Genomic DNA, 14,349 nt, shown 5'->3' with positions numbered 1-14,349 from the left:
TGGCTGCAATTTACAGGCTACGCGTCACATTAATAAACTGAGCAATAAAACTGCAAGGCAGGTAACTTCTGAGAGGTGCAGATGGCAGCCCCTCCCCAAGCTGGGATAGAACCCAGGAGTCCTGAATTCCAGCACCCCCCCTCTCCAACCCACTAGGCCCCACTTCTGTCCTGTAGGATTAACAGTATTGAACAGGTGAGCACAGACACACAGTAGATGGCTTTCTGGCTGTGGGGGAAGAACCAACCAAAGTGAGGACACCAGATAGAAGTAGCAAAGGGTCATTGAATAGATCCACCCGGAGATCACACAACTGGAAGCCCCCGGCTGGGATAGCAGAGGGCTGCGGGACAGGACTGAGCAGAGCTCGTGGCTAACATACATGTTCAACTCCATCTGGGTTTAAATATTAAACCTTGTATCTGCTTTGAACAGGAAACCGCTTCAGGCTTAATGGCATGAGAATGAAACCAGGAAATACCCCAATGAATGACCTCTGGGAGGTCTGGTGGGTTAGAACAGGTGGGAAGCCAGGACTCCTGGGTTCTCTGCCCAGCTCTGTGAGGGGAATGAAGTCTAGTGGGCTAGAGGAGGGGAAGCTGGGAGCCAGGACACCTGGGTTCTCTACCCAGCTCTCAGAAGGGGCGTTCCCTTTGTCACCTTTCACCACCTGCTCTTTATTTTTATAACTCTGTTTACGAAACTGCCGAGGTATCTGTATTTTCTCCCCCCTCAGCTTTCCCTTTCACATTCAGGATTCTGTCCCAAACGCCACTGGAGCCAGGTGCCTCTGAAGAAATGTGGGGCATGAGAGGTCTAAGCTGTCTGCTGGCCATTCGGCTGCTGCCCTTGCTGGAAGGTGAGTGGTTGCCTGGACACCTGGGAAACAGCCCTTAGAATTGAGACCTCATGGGTGGGGAGACAGAGGTTGGGGAGGGAAGACAGGATAGAGGTTATGTGCCAGGAGCCAGGACTCCTGGGTTCTAACCCTGGGTGTGGGAGATGAGTGGCATCTAATGGGTTAGAGCAAGGGGGCTGGGAGCCAGGACTCCTGGGTTCTCTCCCCAGCTCTGGGAGGGGAGGGGAGTGGAGTCTAGTAGGTTAGAGCAGCGGTGGCCAGGAGTCAGGACTCCTGGGTTCTATTCACTCTGCTCCCCACTTTTCTCCTCAGCTTGTGAGCAGCCAAAGGGATCTCCCCGCATTGTGGGGGGTAATGATGCCAAGAATGGGTCCTGGCCCTGGCAGGTCAGCATCCGTGAAGGCAGCAACCACATCTGCGGAGGGTCCCTCATTGCTGAGAGCTGGGTGGTATCAGCAGCTCATTGCTTTAACGGGTGAGTAACCCAGGCAGGAGCCATCAGTGTGCGGCTGTTCCCCAACTGCCACGTCCCAGAGGCAGCTGCTTCTCAGTGCCAGGTGAACCATCCCCTTGCAGAGTCACTGTATGGCCATTACTGAGCTGTTCCACTCCAGAGATGGTTGCATCTCATTGCCAGGCAAGCCATCCCTGTGTGGTGTTATGGGCTGCTGTTCCCCAGCTGCCCTGCCCCAGAGGCAGCTGCGTCTCAGCCTCAGGCTAGCCATCCCCATCAGTTGTCATTATGCAACTGCCCCGCCCCAGAGTTGGCTGCATCTGATTGCTGGGTGAACCACCTTTATATTGCTCTTGTATCTTGCAGGGACAAGTCTGCCTATCTTGTGAACCTAGGGGAATATCAGCTCCTGAACCCCTCTGAAAGTCTGGTATCTTTTCCCATCAAGGAGATTTACCGCCACCCCAGCTACACTGATATCGGGTTCAGCGGTGATATTGCACTGGTGGAGCTGGAAACCCCTGTGAAATTCAACAGTGTTATTCGCCCCATCTGCCTTCCGGCCTCCTCTGTGGAGTTCCCCTCGGGCATGGAGTGCTGGGTGACTGGCTGGGGTGACACTCAGTATGGAGGTGAGAGGGTGAATGGGGGGCTGTTGGGAAATGGTCGGACTTTGGGGGTTAATGGGCAAGGAGGTTCTAGGGGTCCCCCAGACGGTGACTGGAAAACAGCTATGGGGCATAATTCTACCATAATCTTAACCTTAACCCCTAACCCTTAACCCTACCCCAACACTAAACCTACCCCTCTCCTTTTCCCTTGCCAATAATCCTTATTCTTAAAATTCATATTAACAGATATGATCATCCTACACTTAAAGATAACACCATAATCTAACTCCCATCCCCACTCTTACTTTTATGGTCCCTGATTTAATCTTTAAATTTAACCTTAACCCTTAATTCTAAACCTAACACAACCTTATCTCCAACATAATCCTGAAACCCTAACTATTAATTCTTAGCTATTAACCAGAAAACTTAACTCTTGACCTTAACCCTAAATCAAAATCTATCACTATACCCCTGCTATACTTTTAATCCTAACCATAACCATGCTATTGACTTCAATGCTAACGCCAAATCAAACTCTAACATTTTACCACAGATACACCCTTAACCCTAACCCATAACCCTATCCCTACTGTTAACAGCAATGCTAGCCCTAAATCAAAATCTAGCACTGTACCCCTGCTATAACATCAATCGTAACCATAAACCTAACCTTGCTGTTAATGGTATTGCTAACCGTAAGTCAAAATCTAGCGCTATACCCCTGTTATACCCCTAAGCTTATTTTTAACTGCAACTCTAACTGTAAATCAAAATCTAGCATTATACCCCTGCCACGCTTTTAATCCTTCTAACCCTACTTTAACTGCAATGCTAATCTAAATAAAAAAACTAGCTCTCTACCCCGATATACCCTTAACCCTAAACATATCCCTGACACCAGCCCCAACCCTAAAATTAACCCTAAATGTAATGTAAATGCTCACCCTACTGCTAAAGCTAAAACTATACACTAACCCTTACTCCTAACATTTAGCCTTAATCTTATCTCTAGCTCTTAAATTTAACCCTCACCCTAACCACTAATCTTAACTTTTGACACTGAATCTAACCCTTAAACTCAACCCTACTGCTGAATTCTCACCCTAACACAACCTTAACCTCGAACAAGTGTTGGGGTAATCCTAACACTTACCCTAACCATACCCCCTACCAATAACCCTCTCTTTCAAACTTCAGGTTAACAGGTTTCAAAGTGGCAGCCGTGTTAGTCTGTATCAGCAAAAGAAATAAGGAGTCCTTGTGGCACTGTAGAGCAGGGGTAGGTAACCTATGGCATGGGTGCCGAAGGCGGCACGCGAGCTGATTTTCAGTGGCAGTCACACTGCCCGGGTCCTGGTCACTGCTCTGGGGGGCTCTGCATTTTAATTTAATTTTAAATGAAGCTTCTTAAAACATTTTGAAACCCTTATTTAATTTACACACAACTGTAACCCTTTTGCCCCTCTGAGTTGGCAGCAACAAGGGCCAGGTTCACTATCCAGGGGTTTCGTTTCAATAACACAATGGATAACCAGCTCGAACCCCCACCCAGTGACCTGGGACAATTACATTCCACCACCACCCCCAGGCACCTCTAGGAGGCAATGCTTCCCCTCTCGCAAGCACGGAGTCTGAGTGTAGCAAAATCCTTTTAATAAAGGAGGGAAACAATGCGGCATCCCATTGGAGAAATACCACAAACAGGGTTATAACACAAACCATAAACAAAAAACCCACCTCCAAGTACGTCTGGCAATGTCCTTTCCCCCTTAGGGTCTTAAGTCCAATCACCCCAAAGTCCAACAACCCAAAAGTCTCTGGTCAGTGCCACCCCAGAGTTCAAAAGTTTATCTGCAGAGTTTTACCCCCCTCAGCCTGGGTGGAAATGGTGGGGAGGGGGCCCACACAGAGTGGTGGGGTCCACAGAGAGGGGTAAGGGGCACCTTACGTGGGCCAAGGCCAACTGCTCCACCTCTCCATGGAGTTCTGCTGCAGCCTTCAGCATGACCAGCTCCACTTCACCAGCTGTGCCGCTCCTCCAGCCAGTCCTCAGTGACCTGTGAGCCATTCACCGTCCTGCAAACCGCTCCTCCCCACTCACTCATCCGCTACTGTTCCGTTGGGCTTTGCTCTAATGCTGAACAAACTGCTCAACTTCCCGCTTAGCGATGAGGTTCTTAGGCTCCAATAGTTAACATAAACAAACACGACTCAGATGATCTCAGCCTGCATGCTCTTTTTCACGTGATTTTCAGCTCTTAAGTGATTTCAGCTTAGTAGGGGAGCCCTGGTGCTGTGCACCATTGGCGCAACATGAATTCAGTCAGGCGCAAGTTTTAGATGGAACTCTAATGGATATCAAAATTAGCTTCTGACTCTTTAAGGACGTGCAATTGGTGTTCAGGCCCTCAAAGGGGGACCATACCATCATGTACACACACCAGTCCCCAACCTCTCTCTAGTCACTGGGTTTTGCAACCCATGTCCCTTGTCTAGCAAGTACGACTTAATTTAGGTTGAGTCATTTCTGTCATAAAGCTGTCTCATAGTTCCTCATTCACATAATTAAGGTGACAGCACTTTTTTTTCCCTCCTGCCCCAATAACAAAGAAATTGGGGATCCCAGAGCTGTCAAAATAACCATCCCAGGCTGCCGTGGGCTATGCTAGGTGGGGTGGGTGTGCCAATGCAAATACCTGGGATTCCTTTCCACACTCCGTGTAATTCACCACCAGATGTCAGGGTAGAGCTCATCCTGACTCTGCTTACAGTTGTATGGATGGATTTGCAGCCATCTAGTGTGCTGCTGGCGTATGCCTCCCGTATTTCTACCTCTTGGATCTTACCCCCACTGATTCTGCATATGGAGAAAGCCTGATTTTTGCCTTGCAAATTTCGCTCTGCAGATGTGCTCGGAGCTGTAGCGGTCTAGTGCAAGGGTTTTTAATTTTTTTTCTCGTGACCCAGTTCAAGAAAATTGTTGATGTCCACGACCCAATGGAGCTGGGATGAGGGGTTTGGGGCGTGGGAGTGGCTGAGGACTGGGGCAGAGGGTTGGAGTGCAGGGGTGAGGGTAGCGGGTTGGGGCCAGGAACAAGGGGTTCAGGGTGTGGGAGGAGGCTTTGGGCAGGGCCAGGGGGTTGGTGTGTGGGAGGGGGTCAGGTCTCTGAGCTGGGTGTCCAGGCTCTGAGGTGGTTCCAGGGATGAGGGACGTGGGGTGCAGGAGGGGGCTCTGGGTTTGGGGGGAGCTCAGGGCTGGGACAGGGGGTTGAGGTGCAGGAGGGGGTCAGGGCTCTGGGGTGGGGGTGCAGGCTCTGGGGTGCAGCTGGTGATGAGGGGTTTGGGATGGCTCAGGGCTGGGACAGGGGATTGGCGCACGGGTTTGGGGTGCAGGTTTACCTCAGGCAACTCCCAGTCAGCGGCGCAGGGGGGTGCCAAGGCAGGCTTCCTGCCTGTCCTGGCACCGGGGACCACGCTGCTCCCCAAAAGTGGCCAGCAGCAGGTCCAGGCGGAGGCATGCAAGCAGCTCTCGCTCACAGGCACCCCCCCATCTCCCATTGGCCAGAGTGCGGAGCCGGTGATCAGGGTGGAGAGGCACATGGAGCCCCGTGGCCCCCCCGCCTAGGAGCTGGACCTGCTGCTGGCCGCCTTCGGGGCACAGTGCGGTGTCAGAACAGGTAGGGACTCGCCTGCCTTAGCTGGGCAGCACTCCCGATGGGACTTTTAACGGCCCAGTCAGCGCTGCTGACCAGAGCCGCCGTGACCCAGTGCCTTCCATTCCGCAACCCAGTACTGGGTCATGACCCGCAGTTTGAAAACCACTGATCTAGAGAGTTTAGCGCTGTCTCCACTGCCATCCTTCATTGTTTTTGCACCCTCCAATTTCCACGCCTAGTTTACAGTCCCTGATTTTGCACTGGGTGAAAGTCTGTGGCAGCTTTGCGCATCCTGCTGTGGCCTGGGATTTTGCTGGTGCCAGGGCTCCATGCATGGATCTCTAGTGAGGCCAGCGTCCGGCGGTTTCATGCCCGAAGCGGGAAGTGGAAGCAACTGAGGCTGGGGCTTTGATCTTTTAGTAATAACAAATCACTGGCTCACACCGAGTTCTGTCCAGCCTGTAGCTCTCCAAGCACTTTACAAAGGAGGTCGGGATCGTTATCCCCATTTACAGCTGTGGAAACTGAGGCAGAGAGAGACCTTTTCCATTCCATGATGGCTCTGTGGGAAGGTGGGGAGTTGGGCTGACCCACAACTTGCCCCCATGGGAACCTGTGGAAGTGTGAGGGTCAAGGGCTCCCCCTGCTTGTCAGCACGGAGCAGTGCTGGTGCCGGATCCCATCAGTGCCTGGGGATGAGCTGTCCAGCAATGCTCTGTGGATCGATCTCTGCAGCTGTGCAATGGCTTGTCTCCATGGGGGTGACTCCGCCCTGTTCGTCTGTCTGTCCTCAGGAAGCCTGACAGCCCCTAAAACCCTGCAAGAGGTGCAGGTTCCCCTGATAGACAGAGACACCTGCAACAGCCTCTTCAACACCGGCTCATACCCAGACGACCCTCAGGGGATCAATCCCATCAAGCAGGATATGATCTGCGCAGGGTATCCACAAGGGGAGAAAGATGCGTGTCAGGTGAGACCCTGTATCCTATTCCCTGACTCCCTCCCCCATACACCAGGCAATTCCAGATCAGAGCCAGTGCCCCCCAGAAGGGAACAGGCCCCTTGTCCCATTCCCAGCTCGCCCTGAGCCAGCCAGTTCCCCGCCCTGGGGATGGATCAGGGTTGGTGCCCCCTAGAGGAGAAAGGCCCCACGCCCCATTCCCTGCCCCCCTGAGCCAGCCAGTCCCTGGCACTGGGGCTGGAGCAGAGCTGGCGCCCCCAGGGGACATACTAGGAATTGACTCCACGGTTCTGCTGTCTGCAGGGTGACTCTGGGGGACCCTTGGTCTGCGAATGGGACAGCGCGTGGCTCTTGGCTGGGGTGGTGAGCTGGGGCGTGGAATGCGCACGCCCCAACCGCCCGGGGGTCTACATCCTGCTGCCCCCCTACGCTGACTGGATCCAGGGCTACGTCCCCACCATACCCTTCACCGTGCGTAGCATGTCCGTCATGCAGCTCAACAGTGCCGGTGCAAGCCCGTTGGGGGCCCTAAGGAATATTTTGGGGGCCTCCCCCATCCACACTACACTAAAACAGACAAAGCGGATAGGGGGCCCCCTTGGGCTGCTCAGGGCCCTAAGTCATTGCCTAGTCTGCTTGTGCCTAGTGCCGGCTTTGCCTGCCATGCTTCTCCTAGTTGTAGCTGTTCCCATGATCCTGTGAACCACACTCCCCATGCCCCAGCGGATCCCTCCAGGCCCCCATCAAAGCCCCCTCCAGATGGGGGTTCAGTTCATCACTGCGTCTGAGGGGTGCACAGCCCGGATCCCAGCTGGGCCTGTGTAAACACTGAGGGTGCAATGAGGGTGCAAAGGGTCCTGATTTCCTCCAGCACGGGGAGAAAGGACACACACACACGCACGTGTGCACAAAGACAGAACAGGGTCCATCCCTCCAGCGGGGTGGGGGGCAGGGACACATGCACGCACACAAGCTGTCAAGCCATAGCCTCCTCTCCCACCTGTTTCAATGCCAAATTGTGTCCCTCTACCCTTCCATTCTCTGCCCCTCCAATCCATCTCTTGGGCTTTTTGCCAGCTACCCCATGGCCTCCTTCAAAGCCTCTTTACCCTCTTCTTTTGGGTGCCAAGATCTCTCTGCCTTCAGGAAGGGGCTGTTATTTCCATTTCCTTCACTCCCTTTAATTATCTCTCCTGGCCTGTTACCCCTGAAGCTCCACTTCTCTGGACTGTTTTTCCCTTTCCACTTTCTCTGCCTCAGTTTCCCCATGACACACCTGGACACTCTCCAAGACACCGGCACTGCATTGACTTGCGGAGGCCTCCATCCTCATAGCCTCACTACCATGTGTGCTGCTGCATCAGCTGCTGCTCCATTGCCCCATCAAGCCTCTGACGCAATAGGCTTGTGCCTGGGAGAATGGGGGGTGATGGCAGAGCTAGCACATGACTCTTAGAAAGGGTGTCATAAATATAGAGAGAAGGGTAGCATAAAACCCCTCCTTGGCAGCTGTTCTGAATTGCCTTACCTGTAAGGGGTTAAGTAGGTCAATTAACCTAGTTGACACCTGACCAGAAGGACCAATGAGGAAAGAAAATACTTTCAAATCTGGGTCGGGGAAAAGGTTTTGTTTGTGTTTTCTCTTTGTTGTTCCCTCTCCGGGCAGAGGGAGAAGCCAGGCAGGTACAACATCTCCTGAAACATATACCTGGAATAATCCATCTAAAGCCACAGCAATTGTAAGTAGGGCAAGGAAATGCGTTAGGTTATCTTTTGGTTTGGCTTGTGAATTTTCTCATGCTACAGAGGTTGTTTTATTCCTATTTCTGTAACTGTGAAGCTGAGCCAGAGGGGAATCCCCTGCACTTTAAATCTTTTTATTACCCTGTAAAGTTACTTTCCATCCTGATTTTGCAGGTGTGATTCTTTTACTTTATAAATAAAGTTCTTCTTTTAAGAACCGGATTGATTTTCAGTATCCAGAAGACAAAGCGTCTGGTCTGTGCTCACATTGCTAACCAATTTCTTGGTATATTATTCTCAAGTCTGCCCAGGAAAGGGGGTGTAGAGGCTTGGGGGGATATTTTGGCAGGGGGAGGGGGTTAGGGCTTCAACTTACCCTTCCCTGAATATTTGTTTAAAATCACTTGGTGGTGGCAGCAATACCATCTAAGGACAAGGAAAGGAATTTGTGCCTTGGGGAAGTTTTTAACTTAGGCTGGTAGAATATAAGCTTAGATGGTCTGTAGCAAAGTGAGACTCACTGGTATGGTGCCTCCTGCTGTTGTCCTGGGAATTAGCTTGATTCCAGCTCAAAGCATCCTCTGCTAGCCAATGATTCACCTTCCTCTGGCCCCCATGTCCCTCCCCAATCCCGATGCCCCTTACCCTGGGGTTCTGCTCCCAGCAGTAACCCCATCATGCTCTGGGTCTCCCCTCCCAGGGTACCCCCAACCCTTTAAACCCACCTTGCCTCAGTGGCTACTGCCAGTCATCATCTAGCCCCCCGGCTCACTGGGACAAACTGCAGACTGTAAAGGCCACTCATCATTGGCAAGGGAGTAGGACCAGCTGCCTCTGCCTAAGACTGGGCTGCAGCCTCTGCAACCCCAGTGCCTGTTTTGGCCCTTTCAGCAAGGCCCACAGCCTGGGGATTTACCAAGCTGGAGCTCCCCAGCCCTGCTCCATTCCCCCTCCCCTGAGCTCATAGGCAGCCAGGTCCTTCTCCCTCCAAGGCTGGGGGGAGAGTCCTCTGTCTCCTGGCCTCACAGCCCTTTTATCAGGGCCAGCTGGGCCTCTGATTGGCATGGCCCCAGCTGTGGCGGCTTCTCCTATTGGCTTCCCAGGGCAGCCCTTTTCCAGGGCTGTGTTAACCCCTTCAGGGCTGGAGCAGGGTGACCACCCCACTACAGGGTCTTTCATGCAGGTCCCCACATTTGTACCCCAGAGTTCAGAGTTGGGGAGAAGGGAATCCTGACGAAGGGAATCCTCCATCCAAGCCCTACCTGAGCTCGTGTGTGCCTATTACAAAGGGAACATACCACCCCATATCTGGTAACTATCAGGTCATAGGGGCCTTGAACCTCAGTCCGCCAAGGACCTGGGAACAATCACACTCCTGTCTTCTAGCAAGTAGCTTGCAGCGAGCGCTAGGCCTGGGGGCCGTGAACCCCGATGGGTGTACAAGCTCCGCCCCTGCGAGCTCGCTACGGCACCGGCTCTTTGAACCTGACCTCCTGGTGTTCTTGGTAACAGACCCTTGATCCTGCCATTGGTTTCTGTCTAGATTCTCACTCCTGGCATTCTAGCCTGGCCTGGTTCCTCTGGCCCATGGCCAGTGCTAACCCCCAGGCCTCCCACAGCAGCTGGGCTAGCAAGGGTCACTTATAAAGAGAATTGAGGGGTTCCCCATCCAGCCCATAACTGATAGTTGAGCTGGCATGTGGTTTTAGAAGGGGAATTGACTCTTAATTTCAATACTCCAAGCGACAGAGAATCAATGCACTTCCCCTACATAGGAATTTCCCCCAGAGATTAATGCTCCTAAGGTGTTAATCAAAATGAAAAGATTAAAAAGTATGGAATGAAAAGCACTCTTCCCACACAATTTATCTGATGTGTGTATTGGGTTTCTCTGGTACTGATGGAGATGAGCCCCCCCGTCGGGCTGGGCACTGCAAAGACACATAGGGAAAGACAGTCCCTGGGTACCTGGGGAAAGAGTAGAGCCCAGGGAGGAGGAGGTGTGAGGGGCAGAAGGGTGTGTGGGGATACACCCCTCAAAAATGTCCACCATCTGTACTGAGATCCCCATCTGGCACCAAGAAGCAGCCACCTCTGGGGTGAAGTAGCTGAAGAACAGCCACACAGCAAGGTCTCACAGGAATGGCTCACCCAACACTGAGATGGAGGAAGGGACTCAAAGTGGGGATGAGTGAATCGCAATATGGCCCAGACGCCAGGGTTCAAGCCCTGGCTCCTGGGAAAAGGGCCAGGGAATTTACAGCTATTTTATACATATCTCAAGAACAGGTTTTAAAAAACCAAAGACTAAAAAGGAAAGACTGTGCAGAAAGACAGAGGTATTTTATACACAGATTTTGCAGATTCAACAATGTTGGTTCAGAAACAGATCTGGTGGAATTGGTAGAGTCTCCCTACCCTGAAAGTATTTATAATGCCACAGAGGTGTTGTGGGAGTGAGATCTAATGGTTAGAGGGAGAGAGGATTCTTGGAGTCAGAACTCCTGGGTTCTATCCCCAGGTCAGGGAAGAGAGGTTTCCCACATGTTTGGAAGAAAGACTGAAAAAGAGACTTTTCCATCCCACTGAAATACAGTGGAGGCAGAGAAGTTATTTTATCTCTGTATTTGATACTGGTGTGACCACTGCTGAACTACCGTGTCCAGCGGGTGCCCACAATTCAAGAGTTATGTTGATACATTGGAGAGGGGTCAGAGAAGAGGCATGGCAATGGCAGGAGGACTAGAAAACCTACCTGAGAGTGATGGATTCAGAGAGCTCCATCGATGTGGCTTAAGAAAGAGAAGGTTATGGGGTCTCCTGGTCACTGTCTATAAATACCTACACGGGGAACAAATATTTAATAATGGGCTCTTCAGTCGAGCAGCTCCAATGGCTGCAAGTTGAAGGGAGACGACTGCAGCCTGGAAAGAAAGTATAAATTTTTCACAATGAGAGTAATTAACCATTGGAACAATTCACCGAGGGTCGTGGTGGATTCTCCACCCCACTGACAAGTTTTGCAGCAAGACTGGCAGTTGTTCTGAAAGCTCCGCTCTGGGAGTTATTTGGGGGCAGGTCTCTGGCCTGTGTAATACGAGGGGTAAGATTAGCTGATCACAGCGGTGCCTTCTAATCTCAGAATCTATGAACCCCCCAGGATAACCGTACCCCCATTGCAACTTGAGCTCTGCTTGGGCACTGTCCTTGGCCATCTGTTCTTGACGCATTCAGCTGCTAACAAAAGAGGGAAATGAAAATCACTCTGGGCTTCCCCACAGTAACCTAGGAGGTTGCACTTTTTTATTTGGTTTTATAGGATGCCTGCGCTGGGGCAATTCCAGGCACAGCAGAATGAGAATGGTCACGCCCTACTCGCCTGTTGAATTTGGAAGCAGAGCCATAACTAGGTATTGCAGCGCCCGGAGTGAGCAAGCATATTTAAACTCCCTAGAGGCGACAAATGGAGGGAACCAAATTTCTGCCTTCCATTGAGCACAGAGATTTTCAAATTTTTGCCAGCAGATCAGAGGCTGGTGGGAGCTGCCTGGCCCACTCGGGCCCCAGGCTCTCCATGCTGTGGGAGCTCTGGTGCTGGTTGGTTGCCTTGAGGAGCTCTTGCCTCTGCCCTGACGGAGGCCGGCACTGGCTGGCGATGCCCCCTGGAGCCGACCCTGGCTGTCATGCGATGCTCCCCGAGGTGCTCCCTGCTGGGCTTATCCCCACTTGGGCATCTGCCTCTCAGCAGCTCTCCACCCAGGGACCTGCAGCAGCAGAGCCTGGAGCACGTCAGGGGAGCAGTTCGGAGCTGTGCCACCCGCCCTGCCTGGGGAGCACCCGGACCTTGCAGAGGTGGCCTGGCTTGGGGAGCAGGGCAGGGAGGGCTGCCGGGTAGCCAGCCAGTGCCTCGGCTCCCACAGCCCAGAGAGGCATTTGCCAGAGTGGGCTGGGTGGCTCCCACCAGCTTCCGATCCGCCAGCTCCTGGGAAGTGGTGATGGTTCTCAAACTGTAGAGGGGACACGCCAAGCACTGTGAAAACCTCTGTGCTAAAAGGAAGGCAGAAATCTGGGGGGAGGCATGTGACTCCATGTGCCCCCCTGACACTGCCCCATTTTTCTACCCCTTTGGCTCTGTGCCCTTAGAGGTTACCCCACTCACCCCACCCTGGTTATGGCCCTCTTTGGCAGCACTTGTCTCCAGGAGTGGCCCATTGGGGGGTTGGTCACATCTATTTCCCACAGATCTGGGGAGGGTGGCGGCAGGAGGCTCTGTCTCTAAAAGCCTGTGCCGGTGTGTTCACTCTCCATGCAGGGTTCAGTCAGAGCAATGGAGACAGCTGGGGTTGGCCAAGACAGGAAGAGGCGAAGCTGGATCATGGGTTGTCTCCACTGCCCTTGACATTTCTGGTGATGACTCTGGTGCAGAGTGAGGGTGGAGTGGGGATGTAGGAACCAGCCCCTACCTTCCGTGGGCAGGGGAAAGATATATGGTCTGATGTGGGGAGGGAATTGGGCTAGTGAATATCGTGGATCCAACCCTTTTGCCCTTCTTTGATTCCCCTGCCCATATAGCCTGGATTTCTGCATTCAATCCTGAGCCACCTCCATTCAGATCAGTGGGGATTGTTAACTCTGGAACCTACAGATAACAACTTGAATAGCAACAGTTCTAATATTTTTAACTGTTGCTGAGGATAGCAGGGCTGTTTCAGGATAGTGGGTGGAGGTTGGGAACTGTGGGTGGAGCTACTGGCAGGCTTCCCCCAGATACACAGTGAAATATCTGTGTAGAACCCACACCTCCCCTGCCTCCACACAGAGTAATATCCTTCCCTTCTCTTCCTAGGTGCCCAGGGGAGTTGGAATCAGGCAGGTAAGACAACCACAGAGAAACACCAGCCTTATCTGCCCTGGGCATGTGGAATGAGAATGAGATTGGGAGCCAGGACTCCTGGGTCCTATACCCAGCTGTGGGAAGGGAGTGGGATCTAGCAGGTTAGAGCATAGGAAGAAGGTGGTATTATTGGGGTTAGGGATAAGAGTTAAGTTTATCATTGGGTTGGGGTTAAGAGTATCATTGGGTGAAGGTTATCATTGGGTTAGGGTTAAGAGTATCATTGGGGTTATGACAAAATTTGTCATGAGGATTAGGTGAGGGTTGAAATATGGATTTCTTTCTTTCTTTCTTTCTTTTGGCAGAACCAAGATAGGATGATTTAAAGTTTTACCAAGATGGTTTGTGTTAATTTAATTGGCCAATGTAAATAATACTCTCTCCCAAACTAAGGTATGTATGTTTCTCTCTATTTCCATAGAAGCAGCACACAGACCCATTGAGCTAACTAGGGGCAGAGGCAAACCTCACACTGACAAGTCAAGGAGAAGACAGCCTGGTGTCTACACCCAGCAGGAGGGAGAAGCTCCATCTGGATTTTACTTTTCAGAAGGATCCATTGCAAAGATTTACTGGGCTATAAAGACGGGGGTGGGGGGCTGAACCTCAAGTAACTGAATCAACTGATTGCATGTGATATTCCTGCATTAGAAGTGTGTACAGAGCAAGGTCTTTTCTGAGAGCTAATGACATGCTGGTGATTAATATCTTTGTGAAATGTCTGTAGTAACACTATGGGGGAATTATGGACACTCCATGATATTATGTTTGAAAGTCTGTGGCCAGACAAAGGAAGGAGCAGTACCTGTCTCTTAGGTAAATTAAGCCTGGTGGGATGAAAACAATGGAAGCCTCATTTACGCATAGTGGGACAGGAAGCCTGCATTTTGCTAGATTAAGTTTTAGACTTTTACATGTTTGTTTTCACTTTATTTTCTTGTAACGCTTCCTAAGTTTAGTCCTTTTGCATTCACATCACTTTCCCTCTCTCCTATTCTTATTAATGCCTTTTATTTTGTCACCCACCAGCTCAGTGCTGTGTTTGCTGGGAAGGGTGTATCTACCCCCCCCCCCCGTTAAGTTAATAAGCTGTGATGTGCTTTTGTGTCTTTAAAAGAACAAATGAACCTTACGATTTCACTGAGCTGTCCAGGAGAAGGCTGGACAC

General features: G+C 51.6%; 1 protein-coding gene across 1 annotated transcript; it reads left to right on the top strand.

The window, feature by feature from the left end:
* The first annotated feature begins 798 nt into the window (after positions 1-798).
* LOC116816151 (serine protease 33-like) lies at positions 799-7,246 on the top strand. Its single transcript, XM_032765172.2, has 5 exons — positions 799-859; positions 1,172-1,334; positions 1,680-1,945; positions 6,378-6,553; positions 6,848-7,246. Exons 1-5 carry the CDS (start codon positions 799-801, stop codon positions 7,244-7,246), a joined length of 1,065 nt encoding a protein of 354 aa, XP_032621063.2.
* The last annotated feature ends 7,103 nt before the right edge of the window (positions 7,247-14,349 follow it).

Source organism: Chelonoidis abingdonii, chromosome 4 (genome assembly GCF_003597395.2).
Source record: "Chelonoidis abingdonii isolate Lonesome George chromosome 4, CheloAbing_2.0, whole genome shotgun sequence".
Lineage (NCBI taxonomy): Eukaryota > Metazoa > Chordata > Testudines > Testudinidae > Chelonoidis > Chelonoidis abingdonii.
The sequence above is the reverse complement of the archived record's forward strand: the minus strand, read 5'-3'. Positions and strand labels throughout refer to the sequence as shown.

What these genes read in the sequence shown, in the direction of transcription:
- LOC116816151 (XM_032765172.2), top strand. Translation starts at nt 799, where the DNA reads ATGTGGGGCATGAGAGGTCTAAGCTGTCTGCTGGCCATTCGGCTGCTG. An exon ending in GCTGCTGCCCTTGCTGGAAG is followed by an intron (nt 860 to 1,171) that starts GTGAGTGGTTGC and finishes TTTTCTCCTCAG; the next exon opens with CTTGTGAGCAGCCAAAGGGA. An exon ending in GCAGCTCATTGCTTTAACGG is followed by an intron (nt 1,335 to 1,679) that starts GTGAGTAACCCA and finishes TGTATCTTGCAG; the next exon opens with GGACAAGTCTGCCTATCTTG.